This window comes from Myxine glutinosa, chromosome 12 (genome assembly GCF_964187855.1).
Source record: "Myxine glutinosa chromosome 12, kmMyxGlut1.1, whole genome shotgun sequence".
Taxonomy (NCBI): Eukaryota; Metazoa; Chordata; class Myxini; order Myxiniformes; family Myxinidae; genus Myxine; species Myxine glutinosa.
In genome coordinates this window covers 102,622,306-102,636,606 of record NC_136272.1, presented here as the reverse complement: position 1 = coordinate 102,636,606, position 14,301 = coordinate 102,622,306, and the positions used below count along the sequence as shown (strand labels likewise).

The following is a 14,301-nucleotide window of genomic DNA, read 5'->3' as shown; positions in this document are numbered from 1 at the left end:
GGTGTTTGTTCCCCTCCATCCCTTCCCTTACCTCAAACGGCGACAGGTCACTCCGCACGTGAAACAGCTGAAACTCTGTGTTTGCCTCACAATCTTGTGTCCCAAACCGATCTCTCTCTCTGTACTCACCTTTCCCAGTCACACCCAGCTGCTCCTGGACTCTGTGTCCTTCTCTCCTGACAAGGTGGAGAAGTTTCTGTCAATCCTCGACTCTGATTCTGCAACTGGACCAGACGGCATCAGCCCACGGGTCCTAAAATCCTGCTCTGCCGATCTTTCACACCCTCTGTCTGTTCTCTTCATCCTCTCTTGCTCAAGGTCATCTGCAATTAGCTTGGAAATCAGCCAACATTACCGCTTTACACAAAAAGGTGCAAAAACAGATCCTTGTAACTACAGACCAATCAGACTGCTCCCAATTATCAGCAAAGTTATGGAATCGGTCATTGCTTCAGATATCAAATCTTTCCTCTTCTCCAATGGCTTGATCTCTGATGATCAATTTGGTTTCAGACCAGGTCACTCTACTCTGGACATGCTGCTTTGGCTGACTCAACAATGGAGGACCTTAATGCCAAACAGGAAATTGGAGCCGTATCCCTTGACATATCAAGTGCCTTCGATAAAGTCTGGCACCCCTGCTCTGCTCACCAAACTCTCCTCCTATGGTATCCATGGAAATCTACACGCATGGCTTGCGGACTTCCTCTCTGGTCGTAGGCAACATGTGGCCCTGAATGGATTTCTCTCATCTCCCCTTCCTGTTCAGGCTGGCGTTCCCCAAGGCAGTGTTCTGGCCCTGTGCTTTTTCTGGTCTTAATCAATGATCTCTCCTACTCTCTGGAAAATCCTCTCTATCTCTTTGCTGATGACTCCACTCTCTGCCGCTCCATGCCTCATCCCTCAGATTGGCAGTCTGCAGCCTCCTCACTCTCTGCAGACCTGGACAAAATCACAGACTGGTCAAACAACTGGAACATGTCTTTCAATCCTGACAAATCTCACACTCTCACTATGCATCTCCGAAAAGACCATCTGGACAACCCTCCCATCTACTTTCGCAACAATCCTCTCCAAGAAGTTCTGTCAATCAAGCTCTTGGGTCTCACAATCTGCCATGATCTTTCTTGGGAAACCACATTTCCAAGCTGGCTTCCAAAGCCAGTCACCGACTTGGGTATCCTTCGTCGTGCAAAGTCCTTCCTTGGCACACCTGACCTCCTCACCACCTACAAGGCTTTCATCCGCATCTCAAAGGAATACTGTTCTCCCCTCTGGGCTGGTACTCCTGCATCACACCGAGTTCGGCTTTACGCTGTTGAAACCAAAGCTTTCAGAATCATTGGAATCTCCCGCGATGAGGCTGATTGTGAGGGCCTTTCACTCACTCACCGCAGAAAGGTTGGTGGTCTTTCTGTCTTCTAAGACTCCTCTCTGGCCTAGCCCCCCCAGCTCTGTCTGTGCTCTGTCCCCCAAATATTCCCACAGGTCACACAAGATGTGCCAGCAACCCTCTTCTGGTGAAACTGCCAAAATCAAGACTCTATGCTCACCTTCACTCTTTCATTCCTCTTTTCTCCCACCTCTGGAACAAACTCCCTCACTCTCTTCAACCCCACTCCTCCCTCCAAGACTTTAAAACAGCTGTTCACCACCATCTCTTATCTTCACCCTTCCAAAACCTTGATCTTTTCTACCCCCGTTAATTCACCCCAGATCTACTTTTTTGAAATACTGACTTCTTTCCTGGAAGTCCCAGCAGTGTCTGTTTTATACCTCTCCCACCCCCACCCTCCTTCCCACTCCTCCTCCCCCCAGACCTTTCCCTCCCACAGATCTCCCGATGTCGCTGCTCTGAAATGTTGTACTTGTGTGCTTCCCCCTCTCTCCCCCATCTTGTCTCCCGCTCCCTTTATTATATGTTTTATGTGTCCATTTGTTTTTTTGTGATTAATGCTAGCTCTGACAGAAGCCTCGATCTTGTATACAAAAAAAAAAAAAAAAAACTTTTCCATCACTGGGGATGTGTACTTTGCTTTAAATACTTGGTGTTAAATACATACAGTACTTTGAATCACTCTCCTCCATTGTACACACAGTCACGTGAAAAAGTAAGTACACCCCATGTAAAGTTTTGACTTTTTCAACATATTTCAACATACAGCTATTTGATCTTCATTTCAACAATATTGATAGATAAAGGTGATATAATATAACAAATATCATGAAACATTTACATTTTGTAGTCCATTGTATAATTTAAATAAACATAAATGCAAATTTCGCATGTGGAAAAAGTAAGTACACCCCTCCATTTATCACTACTTCAAATACCTAAAATTAGAATCAGGTGCACCAGCTCAGGTGCAAATGATTAGAACATCGTTGGAGAGGATCTTGGAGGAACCTGCCTTATTTAAACCTCAGACATTTAGTTTGGTTTGCTCTTCATTGTTGAAGTGTGCGGCGTCACCATGCCAAGATCAAAAGAGCTCTCTGAGGCCTTCAGAAAGAAGGTTATAGATGCCTACGAGTCTGGGAAGGGATTTAAAAAGATCTCCAAACAATTTGAAATCAATCATTCGACTGTCCGGAAGATCATCTACTGGTGGAGAAGATTCCAAACAACTGCCAACTTGTTCAGGCCAGGCCGCCCCAGCAAGTTCAGCCCGAGAGCAGACCAAAAGATGCTGAAAGAAGTCTCCAAGAACCCCAGAATGTCATCACGGGACCTACAGGTAGCTCTTGCCACTGTTGATGTAAAAGTGCACGAGTCTACCATGAGAAAGAGGCTGCACAAATTTGATCTACATGGGAGGTGTGCCAGGAGGAAACCGTTGCTGTCCAGAAAGAACATCAGGGCGAGACTAAAGTTTGCCAATGAACACCTCGGCAAAGACCAGCACTTCTGGAACAATGTGCTCTGGACAGATGCGTCAAAGGTAGAGCTATTTGGCCACAGTACCAGAAGACATGTATGGCGAAAACCAGACAGCATTTGACCACAAGAACCTGATACCAACTGTAAAGCATGGTGGTGGAAATATTATGGTTTGGGGCAGCTTTGCTGCATCAGGGCCTGGGCAGCTCATCATCATAGAATCCACTATGAATTCTTCATTGTACCAGAGGGTGCTTGAGGATAATGTGAGGCCATCTGTCGGAAAGTTGAAGCTCAACCGAATGTGGACCTTGCAACATGACAATGACCCTAAACATACCAGTAAATCCACCAAGGAATGGCTGAAAAGAAAGAAATGGAGGGTTCTGGAATGGCCAAGTCAAAGCCTGGATCTAAATCCCATCGAGATGTTGTGGGGGGATTTGAAACGAGCTGTGCATGCAAGAAACCCCTCAAACATCGCACAGCTGAAAGAATTCTGCATGGAGGAGTGGGCAAAAATTTCTCCCAGTCGATGTCAGAGACTGGTAGACAGTTATAAAAAACGCCTACTTGAGGTTGTTTCTGCCAAAGGGGGCAATACCACCTATTAGAGCCAAGGGTGTACTTACTTTTTACACATGTGAAATTTACATTTATGTTTATTTAAATTATACAATGGACTACAAAATGTAAATGTTTCATGATATTGGTTATATTATATCGCCTTTATCTATCAATATTGTTGAAATGAAGATCAAATAGCTGTATGTTGAAATATGTTGAAAAAGTCAAAACTTTACATGGGGTGTACTTACTTTTTCACGTGACTGTATATCATGCACAAGTGTATAAGGTCGCACAATGATAATCTGATATAAAGTACAAAAATAAAAAAACAAGAATTGCTGTTTTTAATAATTTGGGGATAATTCATTTATCAAATCTAAAAAGTTTATTGCAGAAGCTTTGCAAGCAAAATATAGACAGTACACACACTAATGGAAAAGCAATGTGCAGCACCGATGCAAATAGCTTCAAACCTATTACTTGTACCCTTTCATAAGACATGACAAAACTTGAAAAATATTTTACCTATAAAGAACAGCAAACAGAAAACAACACATTCCTATCTCAAATGTTCTCATGCAAAACTCAACTTTCCTTGGCATTTATATCCAAGCATGACCATATGAAAACTGACCTGCAGCCTGGTACACTTCTTGCCTATGTTTTCCAATCTTTGCTGCACAAGAAGCAAACGGTGCTGCTCAATGGCAAGATCATGCAAGTCAGAAAAATCTTCCCTGAAAATGCAAGGCCCAATGCAATCAAACACCTCACAATAAACACCACTGGTCGCAACAAAACGAAAAACTTTTTTATTTGCATGGAATCAAACTCAAATGCACACTGCAATTGGTGGGACAACACCAGGGAGGCAGTTTAATCGTCCATACCTGTCCTGCTCATAGACGTTGTGATCACCATCGTTAACATTGTTATATTGCTCTCCACAAGCTGTCCTTCCTCTCCACAAATCTTTGTGCTCTTCCACCACCATTGCTTTCGAGCTTGGCTCATTCTGATGCCATAGACAAAGTGAAGCCTTTAAACAGAGGTTTAAATTTTTTTATTTTTTTTTTACATTATGAACGAGCCTTCAAACTAAACTGCTAAGCTGTTGAGAGGGGACATTTTGTTTAAATCGATAAACCAATTAAACAATTCAGAATACATGCATCACTTTTTTGTGAACAATGCGTGTGAAAAGACTGACCTGTTTCTCATCTTCCTCATCTTGATCCTTGTCTTCATCAAAGTGCAAGGCTGCCAATGTTTGGACAACATCTGGGTGTACGACTGGAGCTTTAGCTGAATTGCAGGGCAACACAGTATCTTGATAAACATTTTGTGAAACCAATGTGCAACTTTTTCAAATCTCATGATAATAAGAACAAGAACAGCAATCGGTCGAGTGCATGCATACCTCTGCCAGGCTGAACAGTTTACGTTTAGTATCCCACTGATAGGCCAGATCTGGATTCGGACCTGAACCAAAATCGAATCGTCTTGGTCTTGTCACCTAACCAACTCATCTACTGAGCTTGCTCATACCTCGTCCACAACTGAAATATCATGCATATATATCATTTTGGCTCCATCTCTCAATGGTGAAGAATCACTTACACTTATGAAATTAAATTCTCGCATCCGTATCCAAATCTTCCCCAAAATCTAATCAACTCGTCCTTGTCACACGCTCAACCTGTGCACCAAATTTCGTCCAAATCTGTCCATAATGTTTCGAGATATCGTGTTCTACACTCAGGCACAAAAATAAGCAATGTCAATTTTTTTTTTTTTTAATTTGTCATAACTTTTTTTTTTAATGGGATATTGCCTGCCAGAAAGCCTACAGGGCCACTCGAGGTGGGGGCTACACAAATAAAACAAAAGCAGAACAACCAGGCTCCTGGATTGAAACAAGACAAATATAGAAAGTTGTCTCTTCACAACAAAACGGGCTGGGAGCGGTGAACTAGTCTGCTTAGAACTACTTGGTCTGCTTAGGTAGACTGCCAACCAAAACCAACGAGTAGCAGATATTATATTTTTTATGTTGTGACAAGTTTGTTCACACGTTACAGGATCGGGGTCTACCGGGGGTCAAAGTGGGTCCAGGTTTGACCCCGCAAAATAGATATTTGCTTTCTTCTCTGAAACTACACACAATTTCGATGAAACTTGACCACAACCTTCACCACCCATGATTAACCAAAGTTTGTTCATGTCATTAAAAATAATATAGACGGGTCAATATACAACCAGAACAGCCGTACCCCAAAAAAATTGCAAATTTTAGTTTTATTGCATTTCCTTATATTTTAAGACTTACTTAGGAACATATCAAAAGTTGGACAGAAATGGACCATGGGAAAGTAAAAAATTTTGACATGATAAAAATGTCACAAAACCATGCACGATTCACTACGTCGAAAACGCTGAGATACGCCTCTGAGATAGTGAATGCTCTTCCTGCTGATAACCCAATCCATAATGCAGTGCTACTGCTTGGGAGCTTCCACACATTAATGAATTTGTTGGGTGCCATTGGAAGTTTGATGGATGGAAGTGGACTGAAAGAGATCCTGGAAACAGTGTATGGTCAAAATGCTGTTGTGCACATGCTGAGTGGGAAGGCGGTGCAACGTGCTTTTCGTGGCCATTTGCTTGTGGATCAGTGTCTTACACGTCAGGTTGTTGGCAAGATTGTGGAAGTTGACCCTGGGTTTCAAGAACAAGTGGCAGAACTGGAGCGACTGTACATTTCCCTGGAGACTGTCGAAAGTGACACTATAGAGTCTGTGTTGCAATCAGAGTGCATTCATTTCATTGACAATAGATTGAATCAGGAAAGGAATAAACTTGCAAAGGACTCGAAAACCAGTGCACTTTGGATCAACTACCAGCGTATGTTGGGAATTGCAAGGGCACTTGTGGCAGCTGATCGGACGGGGTCCTGGGAGATGCATCTCCAAGCCATATCAGCTTGCTTGCCGATATTTGCAGCTGCTGGCCATCCCAATTACCTGAAGTCAGCTCGACTCTATCTCGAGAAGATGCTTGCGTTAGAGGATGACAACCCTGAGGTTCATCAGAAGTTCCAATCTGGTTATCATGTAATCCGGCGCAGTGACCAATACTGGGCTGGCCTAGGCTCTGATCTTGTGATAGAACAGACATTAATGCGCTCACTGAAAAGCCAAGGGGGGCTGACTCGAGGAAGTGGGATGTCAGAGCACCAGAGAGCAGTTTGGACTCTGTCTTCAACCATATCGTCCTCCTACAACCTTGCTATGCAAGAACTGACCTCGAGTAGCTACTCAACAAGTGAACAACATAAGGAGTTGACAACATCCAGGGTGAGTCGAGATGAAGCTGATCGTGGCAAAGTTGCCGAAAAACTGGACAGCTTCACACCATTTTTTGATGACAAGTCATTGCGCAATATCATCACAGGGGTTACTGCAAATGAGGATGTCAATGTTCATGACCTATTCAAAGTAGGTAGTGACATTGTCAAGAAGATGGATGATCACCCAGCTTACTCCTATTCACACAAAAGGAGTTCTAAAGCCAAGACACTTGCATTCAGCAGGGCAGTCAAAGTTGCTGAGGACCGCACAATAGATCCAGCGTTACTATTCCAGAGGTTCTTAGTGGTGTCACAGACGGGAGATCTCCAGATAGGTGAAGTGATGAAATATGAACTCTGCCCATACCCAATGTCTCTTTTTGAGGCAAAAAACATCCTGCGCCAGCCAGATAAACCACAGTTGGCGGAGGCAATAAGGAATTATGCTACAACCAAATCTGACAATGCTGTCAACCAGACAGTTCCAGGAACAGATCACTATGTTCTTGACGGGGGATCACTTATTCACCGCTTAAAGTGGACAGAGGGATTCACCTACAGTTCCATTGCAGATGAATATGCCTCATTTACAGTACGACACTATGGCAAAGCTACTGTTGTGTTTGATGGTTATGAGGCTGGGCCAAGCACAAAGGACTGTTCTCATCAACGTCGGAATAGAAACAAGAATGCCACCAAGGTTAACATTACGGAGTCAACAAAATTTGTTGGGAAAAAGGAGGACTTTCTGTCGAATGAGTCAAACAAGCAGGCAATGATACTGTTGATTATAGAGGTGTTGCACAAGGAAGGCTGTGAGGTGATCCAAGCAGAGGGAGATGCTGATGTTGAGATTGCAAAAGCGGCCGTCGCAAATGCGGCTTCCAGATCTACAACCCTCATTGGAGAAGATACAGATCTCCTTCTCCTCCTGCTCTTCTATATGGTGGAGACAAACTGCATTGAACTCTATTTCCGTTCTGACAAGGCAAAATCAAATGTCTACAATATCAAAGTCCTTCAGCAGATACTTGGAAATGCAGCCTGCAGAGATATATTGTTCCTTCATGCATTAACTGGCTGTGACGCAACGTCTCGTGTCTTTGGGATTGGAAAGAAGTCAGGGTTTCAAAGAATCATCAAGAAAGAAAAGGAACTGATAGACAGCTCAAAGGTGTTCTGTAAACCACAGCAGAGTCAGGATGTTATTGAAACTGCAGGCTGCAGAGCAATGGTGGCATTGTTTAAAGCAAATCAGAACGACTCATTGGCATCGATCAGATACAACATTCTCTGCAAAAAGGTTGCAAGGGCTAAGAAATTTGTCACTCCTGAAAGACTGCCACCCACATCCGCTGCCTGCAAGTTTCATTCTCTGCGGACCTATTACCAGGTAATGGAATGGATGGGCCTTTGTTGTGGAATGGAGCCAACGGAGTGGGGATGGAAGGTAGAAGGAGGAAAACTTGTTCCAGTGATGACAGACAAAAGCCCTGCTCCAGACATACTACTTCAGATGATTCACTGCAACTGTTCAGGGGGGTGCAAAACACTAAGGTGTTCATGTAGGAAGCATGGATTAGAGTGCACCAGTGCATGTGGACATTGCCAGGACAGCAACTGTGACAATATGAGTGTTGAACCAGACATAGAGGAGGAGGAGGAGGAGGACGATGAAACTGGAATCTAAGACTAGAAGGCATATGGTACTTCCACATGTGTCAAAATTGTCCAATTTTTTATATGTTGCTTTCCATGTCATAGACTGGCAGAAACAATCAAAGCACATATATTTGTGCAAATATTTACTTTAAATTGCGAATGGTCTCAGGATTAGCACTGCATAAACTACCAGCAACGATCATAATACAAATATTGGTGCAAAATTAACTTTAAATTGTTAGTGGTCTGATGATTATCAGTCAATTTTTTTACGTTTTATCTGCCGGCAGCCATCTTGTTTTCTGACGTCACTGAGGGACTTTCCCATGCGTCAAAATTGTCCAACTTTTAATATGTTGTCTTCCACTTCATAAACTACTAGAAATAAGCATAAAACAAAAATTTGCAATTTTTTTGGGGTCAGGCAGTATATTGACCCGTCTAATAATAATAATAATCAGGCCCTGCAGGGGTCTACGTAGGGGTTGCCCCCCAAAATAGGTATTTGCTTTCTTCTCAGAATCTACGTTAAACTATAGCAGATATTATATTTTTTTATGTTGTGACTAAAGTTTGTTCACGCGTTACAGGATCGGGGTCTACCGGGGGTCAAAGTGGGTCCAGGTTTGACCCCGCAAAATAGATATTTGCTTTCTTCTCTGAAACTACACACAATTTCGATGAAACTTGACCACAACCTTCACCACCCATGATTAACCAAAGTTTGTTCATGTCATTAAAAAAATAATAATAATAATAATAATAATCAGGCCCTGCAGGGTTACAGGATCGGGGTCTACCGGGGGTCAAAGTGGGTCCAGGTTTGACCCCTCAAAATAGATATTTGCTTTCTTCTCTGAAACTACACACAATTTCGATGAAACTTGACCACAACCTTCACCACCCATGATTAACCAAAGTTTGTTCATGTCATTAAAAAAATAATAATAATAATAATAATCAGGCCCTGCAGGGGTCTACGTAGGGGTTGCCCCCCAAAATAGGTATTTGCTTTCTTCTCAGAATCTACGTTAAACTATAACGTTAAACTATGTAGGGGTTGCCCCCCAAAATAGGTATTTGCTTTCTTCTCAGAATCTACGTTAAACTATAACGTTAAACTACGTTAAACTATGAAGTATGTTTAAAATATCCACCAGATTGGTGCATTGCCCTTTGTCAACCTGTTGCATTGACCTTCCACTCTGTTGTCCACTTGTTTTGATAATCTTTCACAAGCCTCAAACTATTATCTTCATGCCAATATTACATCTTTTCATCTTTTTTGCAGGACTAAGCCAGGTTTGTAAAAGCCAATTAAAACGCACAATTTAGTACAGTACTCTCTAGGTGATCAAAACAATGTTCTGTTAATTTTGGCGATTATAGAACGTCAACTACGTTTAGATTATTGAACGGCGATTGTAGAACATTTTGGTGAACGTCTCAATAAAGGGCTTACACTAGACGTGATTAAAAAATCAGCAACATGCTTTGCACCCTGGTGTTTGTACACTGCTCCTTTCCTATTCCATCTCCTGGCACCAAATGGGGCCCCGTGATGACGCGTGCTGAAAGGGAGCACTGAGTTTTCACTCCGCATTCTTGCTTTGTTGTTACTTGGCAATTTTTTTTTTTTTTTTAAGACAAGTATGTTGATCACTCCAGTTTGTGTATTTGTGTGTTTGTCTGTCCGCTCACTTATACTTGCCGAAAGGTCACAATTTTAAACCGATCGTCAAGGAACTTCACCAAATGGTAAGGTTGTATGTAGAGTTGGTGGTCTGACAGAACCCTATTTGTTTTTGAGGTCAGAAGGTCAACCACTTTTCTCAAATTTCTAAAATCCTCAATTTTCATCTTGACTTATAATTTGAATAGGATCTTCATATCAGCAAACTGAATTCAACCACCAACTATTTGAGGTCATCGTAGTCCAAAAGGTCAACATGGCCAAAGGTCAACAACATTTTAAAGTTTCTAAAATCCTCAATTTTAATCTGATAGACTTGAAATGCGAATATAATTTTCATATTAGCTAGCTGAATTCAACCACCAATTAATTATAGAGGTTAACATAGGCCATATTTCTGAAATTGTCAATTTTCATCCGATTAACTTAAAATTTGAAGACGATTTGCAGATATCAGGTCACTGAATTAAACCACCAATTATTTTTGAGGTCAAAAGGATGCTCCACTGAGTGCCATTCTACTTTGTTCTCTTTTGCCAAGTGTCGCTCTTTGAGTGATTTTTCATTTTCTTGTTTGTCCAGGCGACATCTCAGCCACCCTTCGAGCTAGAAAGCTGAACTTTTGGCACAATAGTGAACACGTGCTTTGGCAAAATCCGTATTTTTTGATTAATCAATTAATTATTATCAATTTATTAATCACTTACTTTTTTTTTTTCTCATCTGGGCAACATCTCAAGCACCTTTTGAACTTGGAAAGCTGATATTTGGACACGACAATGACCAAGTGATTTGGCTGTAAATTGTATTTTTGATTTATTGATTAATCAATGAATCGATTAATTATTTGGTCAATTAATTTTAAAAAGTTACATATTCGGATGAAATGGTGGTGGTTTGGGTATGCTATTAGCCAATTGTTTAAGAAATTTATTATTTTATGATTATTATCTATATATTTTAATTATTAATCGCTTATTAATTTTCTCTCATCTGGGCAATATCTCAGGCACCTTTTGAGCTAGGAAGCTGATATTCAGACAGACAGTGACCAAGTGATTTGGCTATAAAGAATATTTAGATTAATCAATTAATTATAATTGATCAATCAATGAAAATTTAATTTTATAATCAATCTAAATCAATTTAATTTTCAAAAGGTTATAGCTTCGGATGAAACACTGGTGGTTTAGGTGTGCTATTCTCCATCAAGAAATCCATTATTTTACCATTATTATTTATTTAATTACACAATTAATCAATCAATTATTGTACATCTCTCCTTCCCAATACATACTGTCTCTATGTGCTGCATGGCGGCATTACCGGGCATCAAAGGTACCCCAGCAATGTTGCGTGCCGGAGGATATGGTATTTATTTGGCATGGGGGCGGTGTACTTTGAATCTGTACTGGTCTTAAATATTTCCGATAAATGATTATTTTTTGTTATTTAAAAAAAAACAAAAAAACATTGCAATGCGGAAATTCATCAATAATTATCTGGACACTAAAACTGATATAAAAATGGAAAATATGGAATGTAATAAAAAATAGTAGCCTTCAGTTACATAGACATATAGTTGAAAAAAAAAAAAAAAAAAGTAAACCAGAGCAATGTGACTGTCGCCAAAATGCCTCCCCATAATCCCACAATGGGTAGCTGCCCTCGTTCACTGTCCAAAAAACAAACATGTTTGATTTAAATCCCTTCAGCTGTTTTCAAGTTTCACATTTTCACCAACCATGACAGGTTTCACATCAATCGGTGAAGCAGTTTCAGAGAAGGGATTTTTTTTAAATATTGGCTTTCAAGCAAATATGGCTGCCATACCACATGACATATGCCCTTAAAAAATGTACACTCTGCATATGTATGGGTAGGGGATCACGTTTGTGAAGTTTCGTGTTGATCGGATAAGGTTCGTTTTTCTATCCAAGATGGCTGCCAAACCACGTGACCTACGTACGACATCATCATTTTCAAATTATATGCAACAATGGCGTTAGATATTTCTAAAATTTCGCATCGATAGGGTAAGTGGTTTCAGATATAATTATTTAATATTTTCCTTCAATCCAATATGGCTGCCACACCATGTGACCAATGATGTTTTCGTGATCATCATTTAATCGCCATGCCTAGTCAATGACACACGTAAAGTTTCGAGTCAATCAATTTGGTGGTTTGGGAGAATTTTTTTTTTTGAAGGTTTTAGGTTAAAGTTTGGGAGAAGGTTTTAGGTTAAATCCTTTTTTGAAGTTTGGGAGAAGGTTTTAGGTTAAATCCAATAAGGCTGCCAAACCGTGTGACCTATGATGTCATAAATTTCATATTTCAATGCAAATGGGTCAAATCATGTGCATGCAATTTCTGATTTTTAGGCTAAGAAATTCGATAAAAACATTTTTGCCTGGTATACCACTTCACCTATGGTCACCATTATCATGCTTTTGTTCCCCATTGGGAAGACTTGAGAATGTGCCAAGTTTAAAAAAATTTCATTCAGCGGTTTCCGAGAAATAATTTTTTAATTATTTGCGTTCAATACAAGATGGCTGCCATACCACGTGACATATGATGTCAGAATTATCATAAGATCATTCTGCATGGGTGTCACTCCTACCCTGAAAGTTTCGTCTCAATCGGACATGTGGTTGCTGAGAAAAATGAGGTTTAGCCCGTACGGACGGACAGACAATCCAAATACATAATGCCTCCGGCCACCTTTGGGGGCGGAGTCATAAAAAAAAATACAATATATAAGAACAAAAACGGGCAGCGCTGGAAACAGATTTAAAAAAATAAAAAATAGAGGTACACACTTCTGCCATGGGGTTTGTGACGTTGCACACTGGCAACAGCCTGACATTCATTGCCAAACAGCTGAGTTGGTGTTGTGACAGAGTCCTGGGAATTCATTGACCATTCCATTTGCTCCCGAGGTTGGTTGTTCATCATACCCTGTTGATGCTCCGTTTCCAACACCCTGTAGACAAAAACGAGATTGTCTTTAGAAACAATTCGGATTTTTTTTTATTTTTAATCACACCAAAATTGACTTGCTCTTCATATCCCAGCCGTAAGTAGCAAAAGTGCCCGAAAAAAATAATACTACATGGATTACCTTAATTTCTTCATAATCTGGATACGTTCCTGTTGCAACTCCATCAGGAAGGCCTTTTCCTGATCTGGTTGTTCAACATTTCCCTCGTAATCCTCGCAGTTCAAGTCATTGACACTTTTACATACGTCCGACGTTTGCGCATAGAAACTCGACAAACTCTCCTGAAGTTTTCCCAGTTGCTCACGAAGTCCGTTCAACTGTCTGGAAATATAAAATAGTTTAAAGTCCTGTATTGCCTTTCAAATGGGTTTGTGGCAAAACGTTTAGCAGGGCTCTCAATTGGTGAAAGTTACATTTCCTCTATATTTTACACAATTCCCAAGTGCAGCACACCTACATTGTGTGTCCGATTGATGTATTTGATGCAACAAATTACTTTCTGAAGCTATGCCAATGCAGCATAGAACGCTTATTTTATTACGTTTTATTCCATAAAACAAAACTGCACTGTTAAGAATAAAGGTAATCACAGCTTACCATGTCCCTACTAGGCAAAAACAAACATGCGCATTAAGCACTTACAAGTCATCCAATTCAGGAGCGACTAGTGTGTGTGTGTGTACACACACACACACATATATATATATTATATATATATATTATATATATATATATATATATATATATATATATATATATATATATAATATATATATATATATATATATATATATATATATATATATAATGGCAGCTCAGGAGACATTATATGGAAAGTAAACGCACACACAAACGCACGCACACTAAGTGAGCCGTAAAAATAATAAAATTATTTGTTTAAAATCCTAACATTTCAAATGAATGCTATCTTCCATCCTCAGAGGTAACGGCTGCAATTAAATCACCTGTACCTGGGGGGGGGGAAGGGGGTCGCAGCCCAACCAGTACGCAAGCCATTCCCCAAACTTCAAACCGATTGCTCCCCTCCCTTCCACCTGCCGGCAGCCCAATCAGAACATATAGATGTTCACATCAAACAAATTAAAGTGCAGGTGATTTAATTACAGCCAGTACCTCTG

At 40.6% G+C, this 14,301-nt stretch overlaps 1 protein-coding gene across 8 annotated transcripts in view; it reads right to left on the bottom strand.

Annotated features, from left to right (window-relative positions):
* The window catches only part of PCM1 (pericentriolar material 1), a 149,649-nt gene that overhangs the window by 86,371 nt on the left and 48,977 nt on the right, over window positions 1-14,301 (bottom strand). For 7 of the 8 annotated variants that reach the window (XM_068132244.2, XM_078766142.1, XM_078766141.1 and 4 more), the window contains exons 11-15: window positions 13,283-13,483; window positions 12,981-13,144; window positions 4,662-4,756; window positions 4,342-4,466; window positions 4,086-4,188 (exon numbers count right to left, since the gene is read on the bottom strand). In XM_068132244.2, the coding sequence (XP_067988345.2) occupies window positions 4,086-4,188; window positions 4,342-4,466; window positions 4,662-4,756; window positions 12,981-13,144; window positions 13,283-13,483 (688 nt within the window). Of the gene's footprint in view, window positions 1-4,085; window positions 4,189-4,341; window positions 4,491-4,661; window positions 4,757-12,980; window positions 13,145-13,282; window positions 13,484-14,301 lie in introns of all 8 variants that reach the window. The other variant, XM_068132242.2, reaches the window with a different exon arrangement.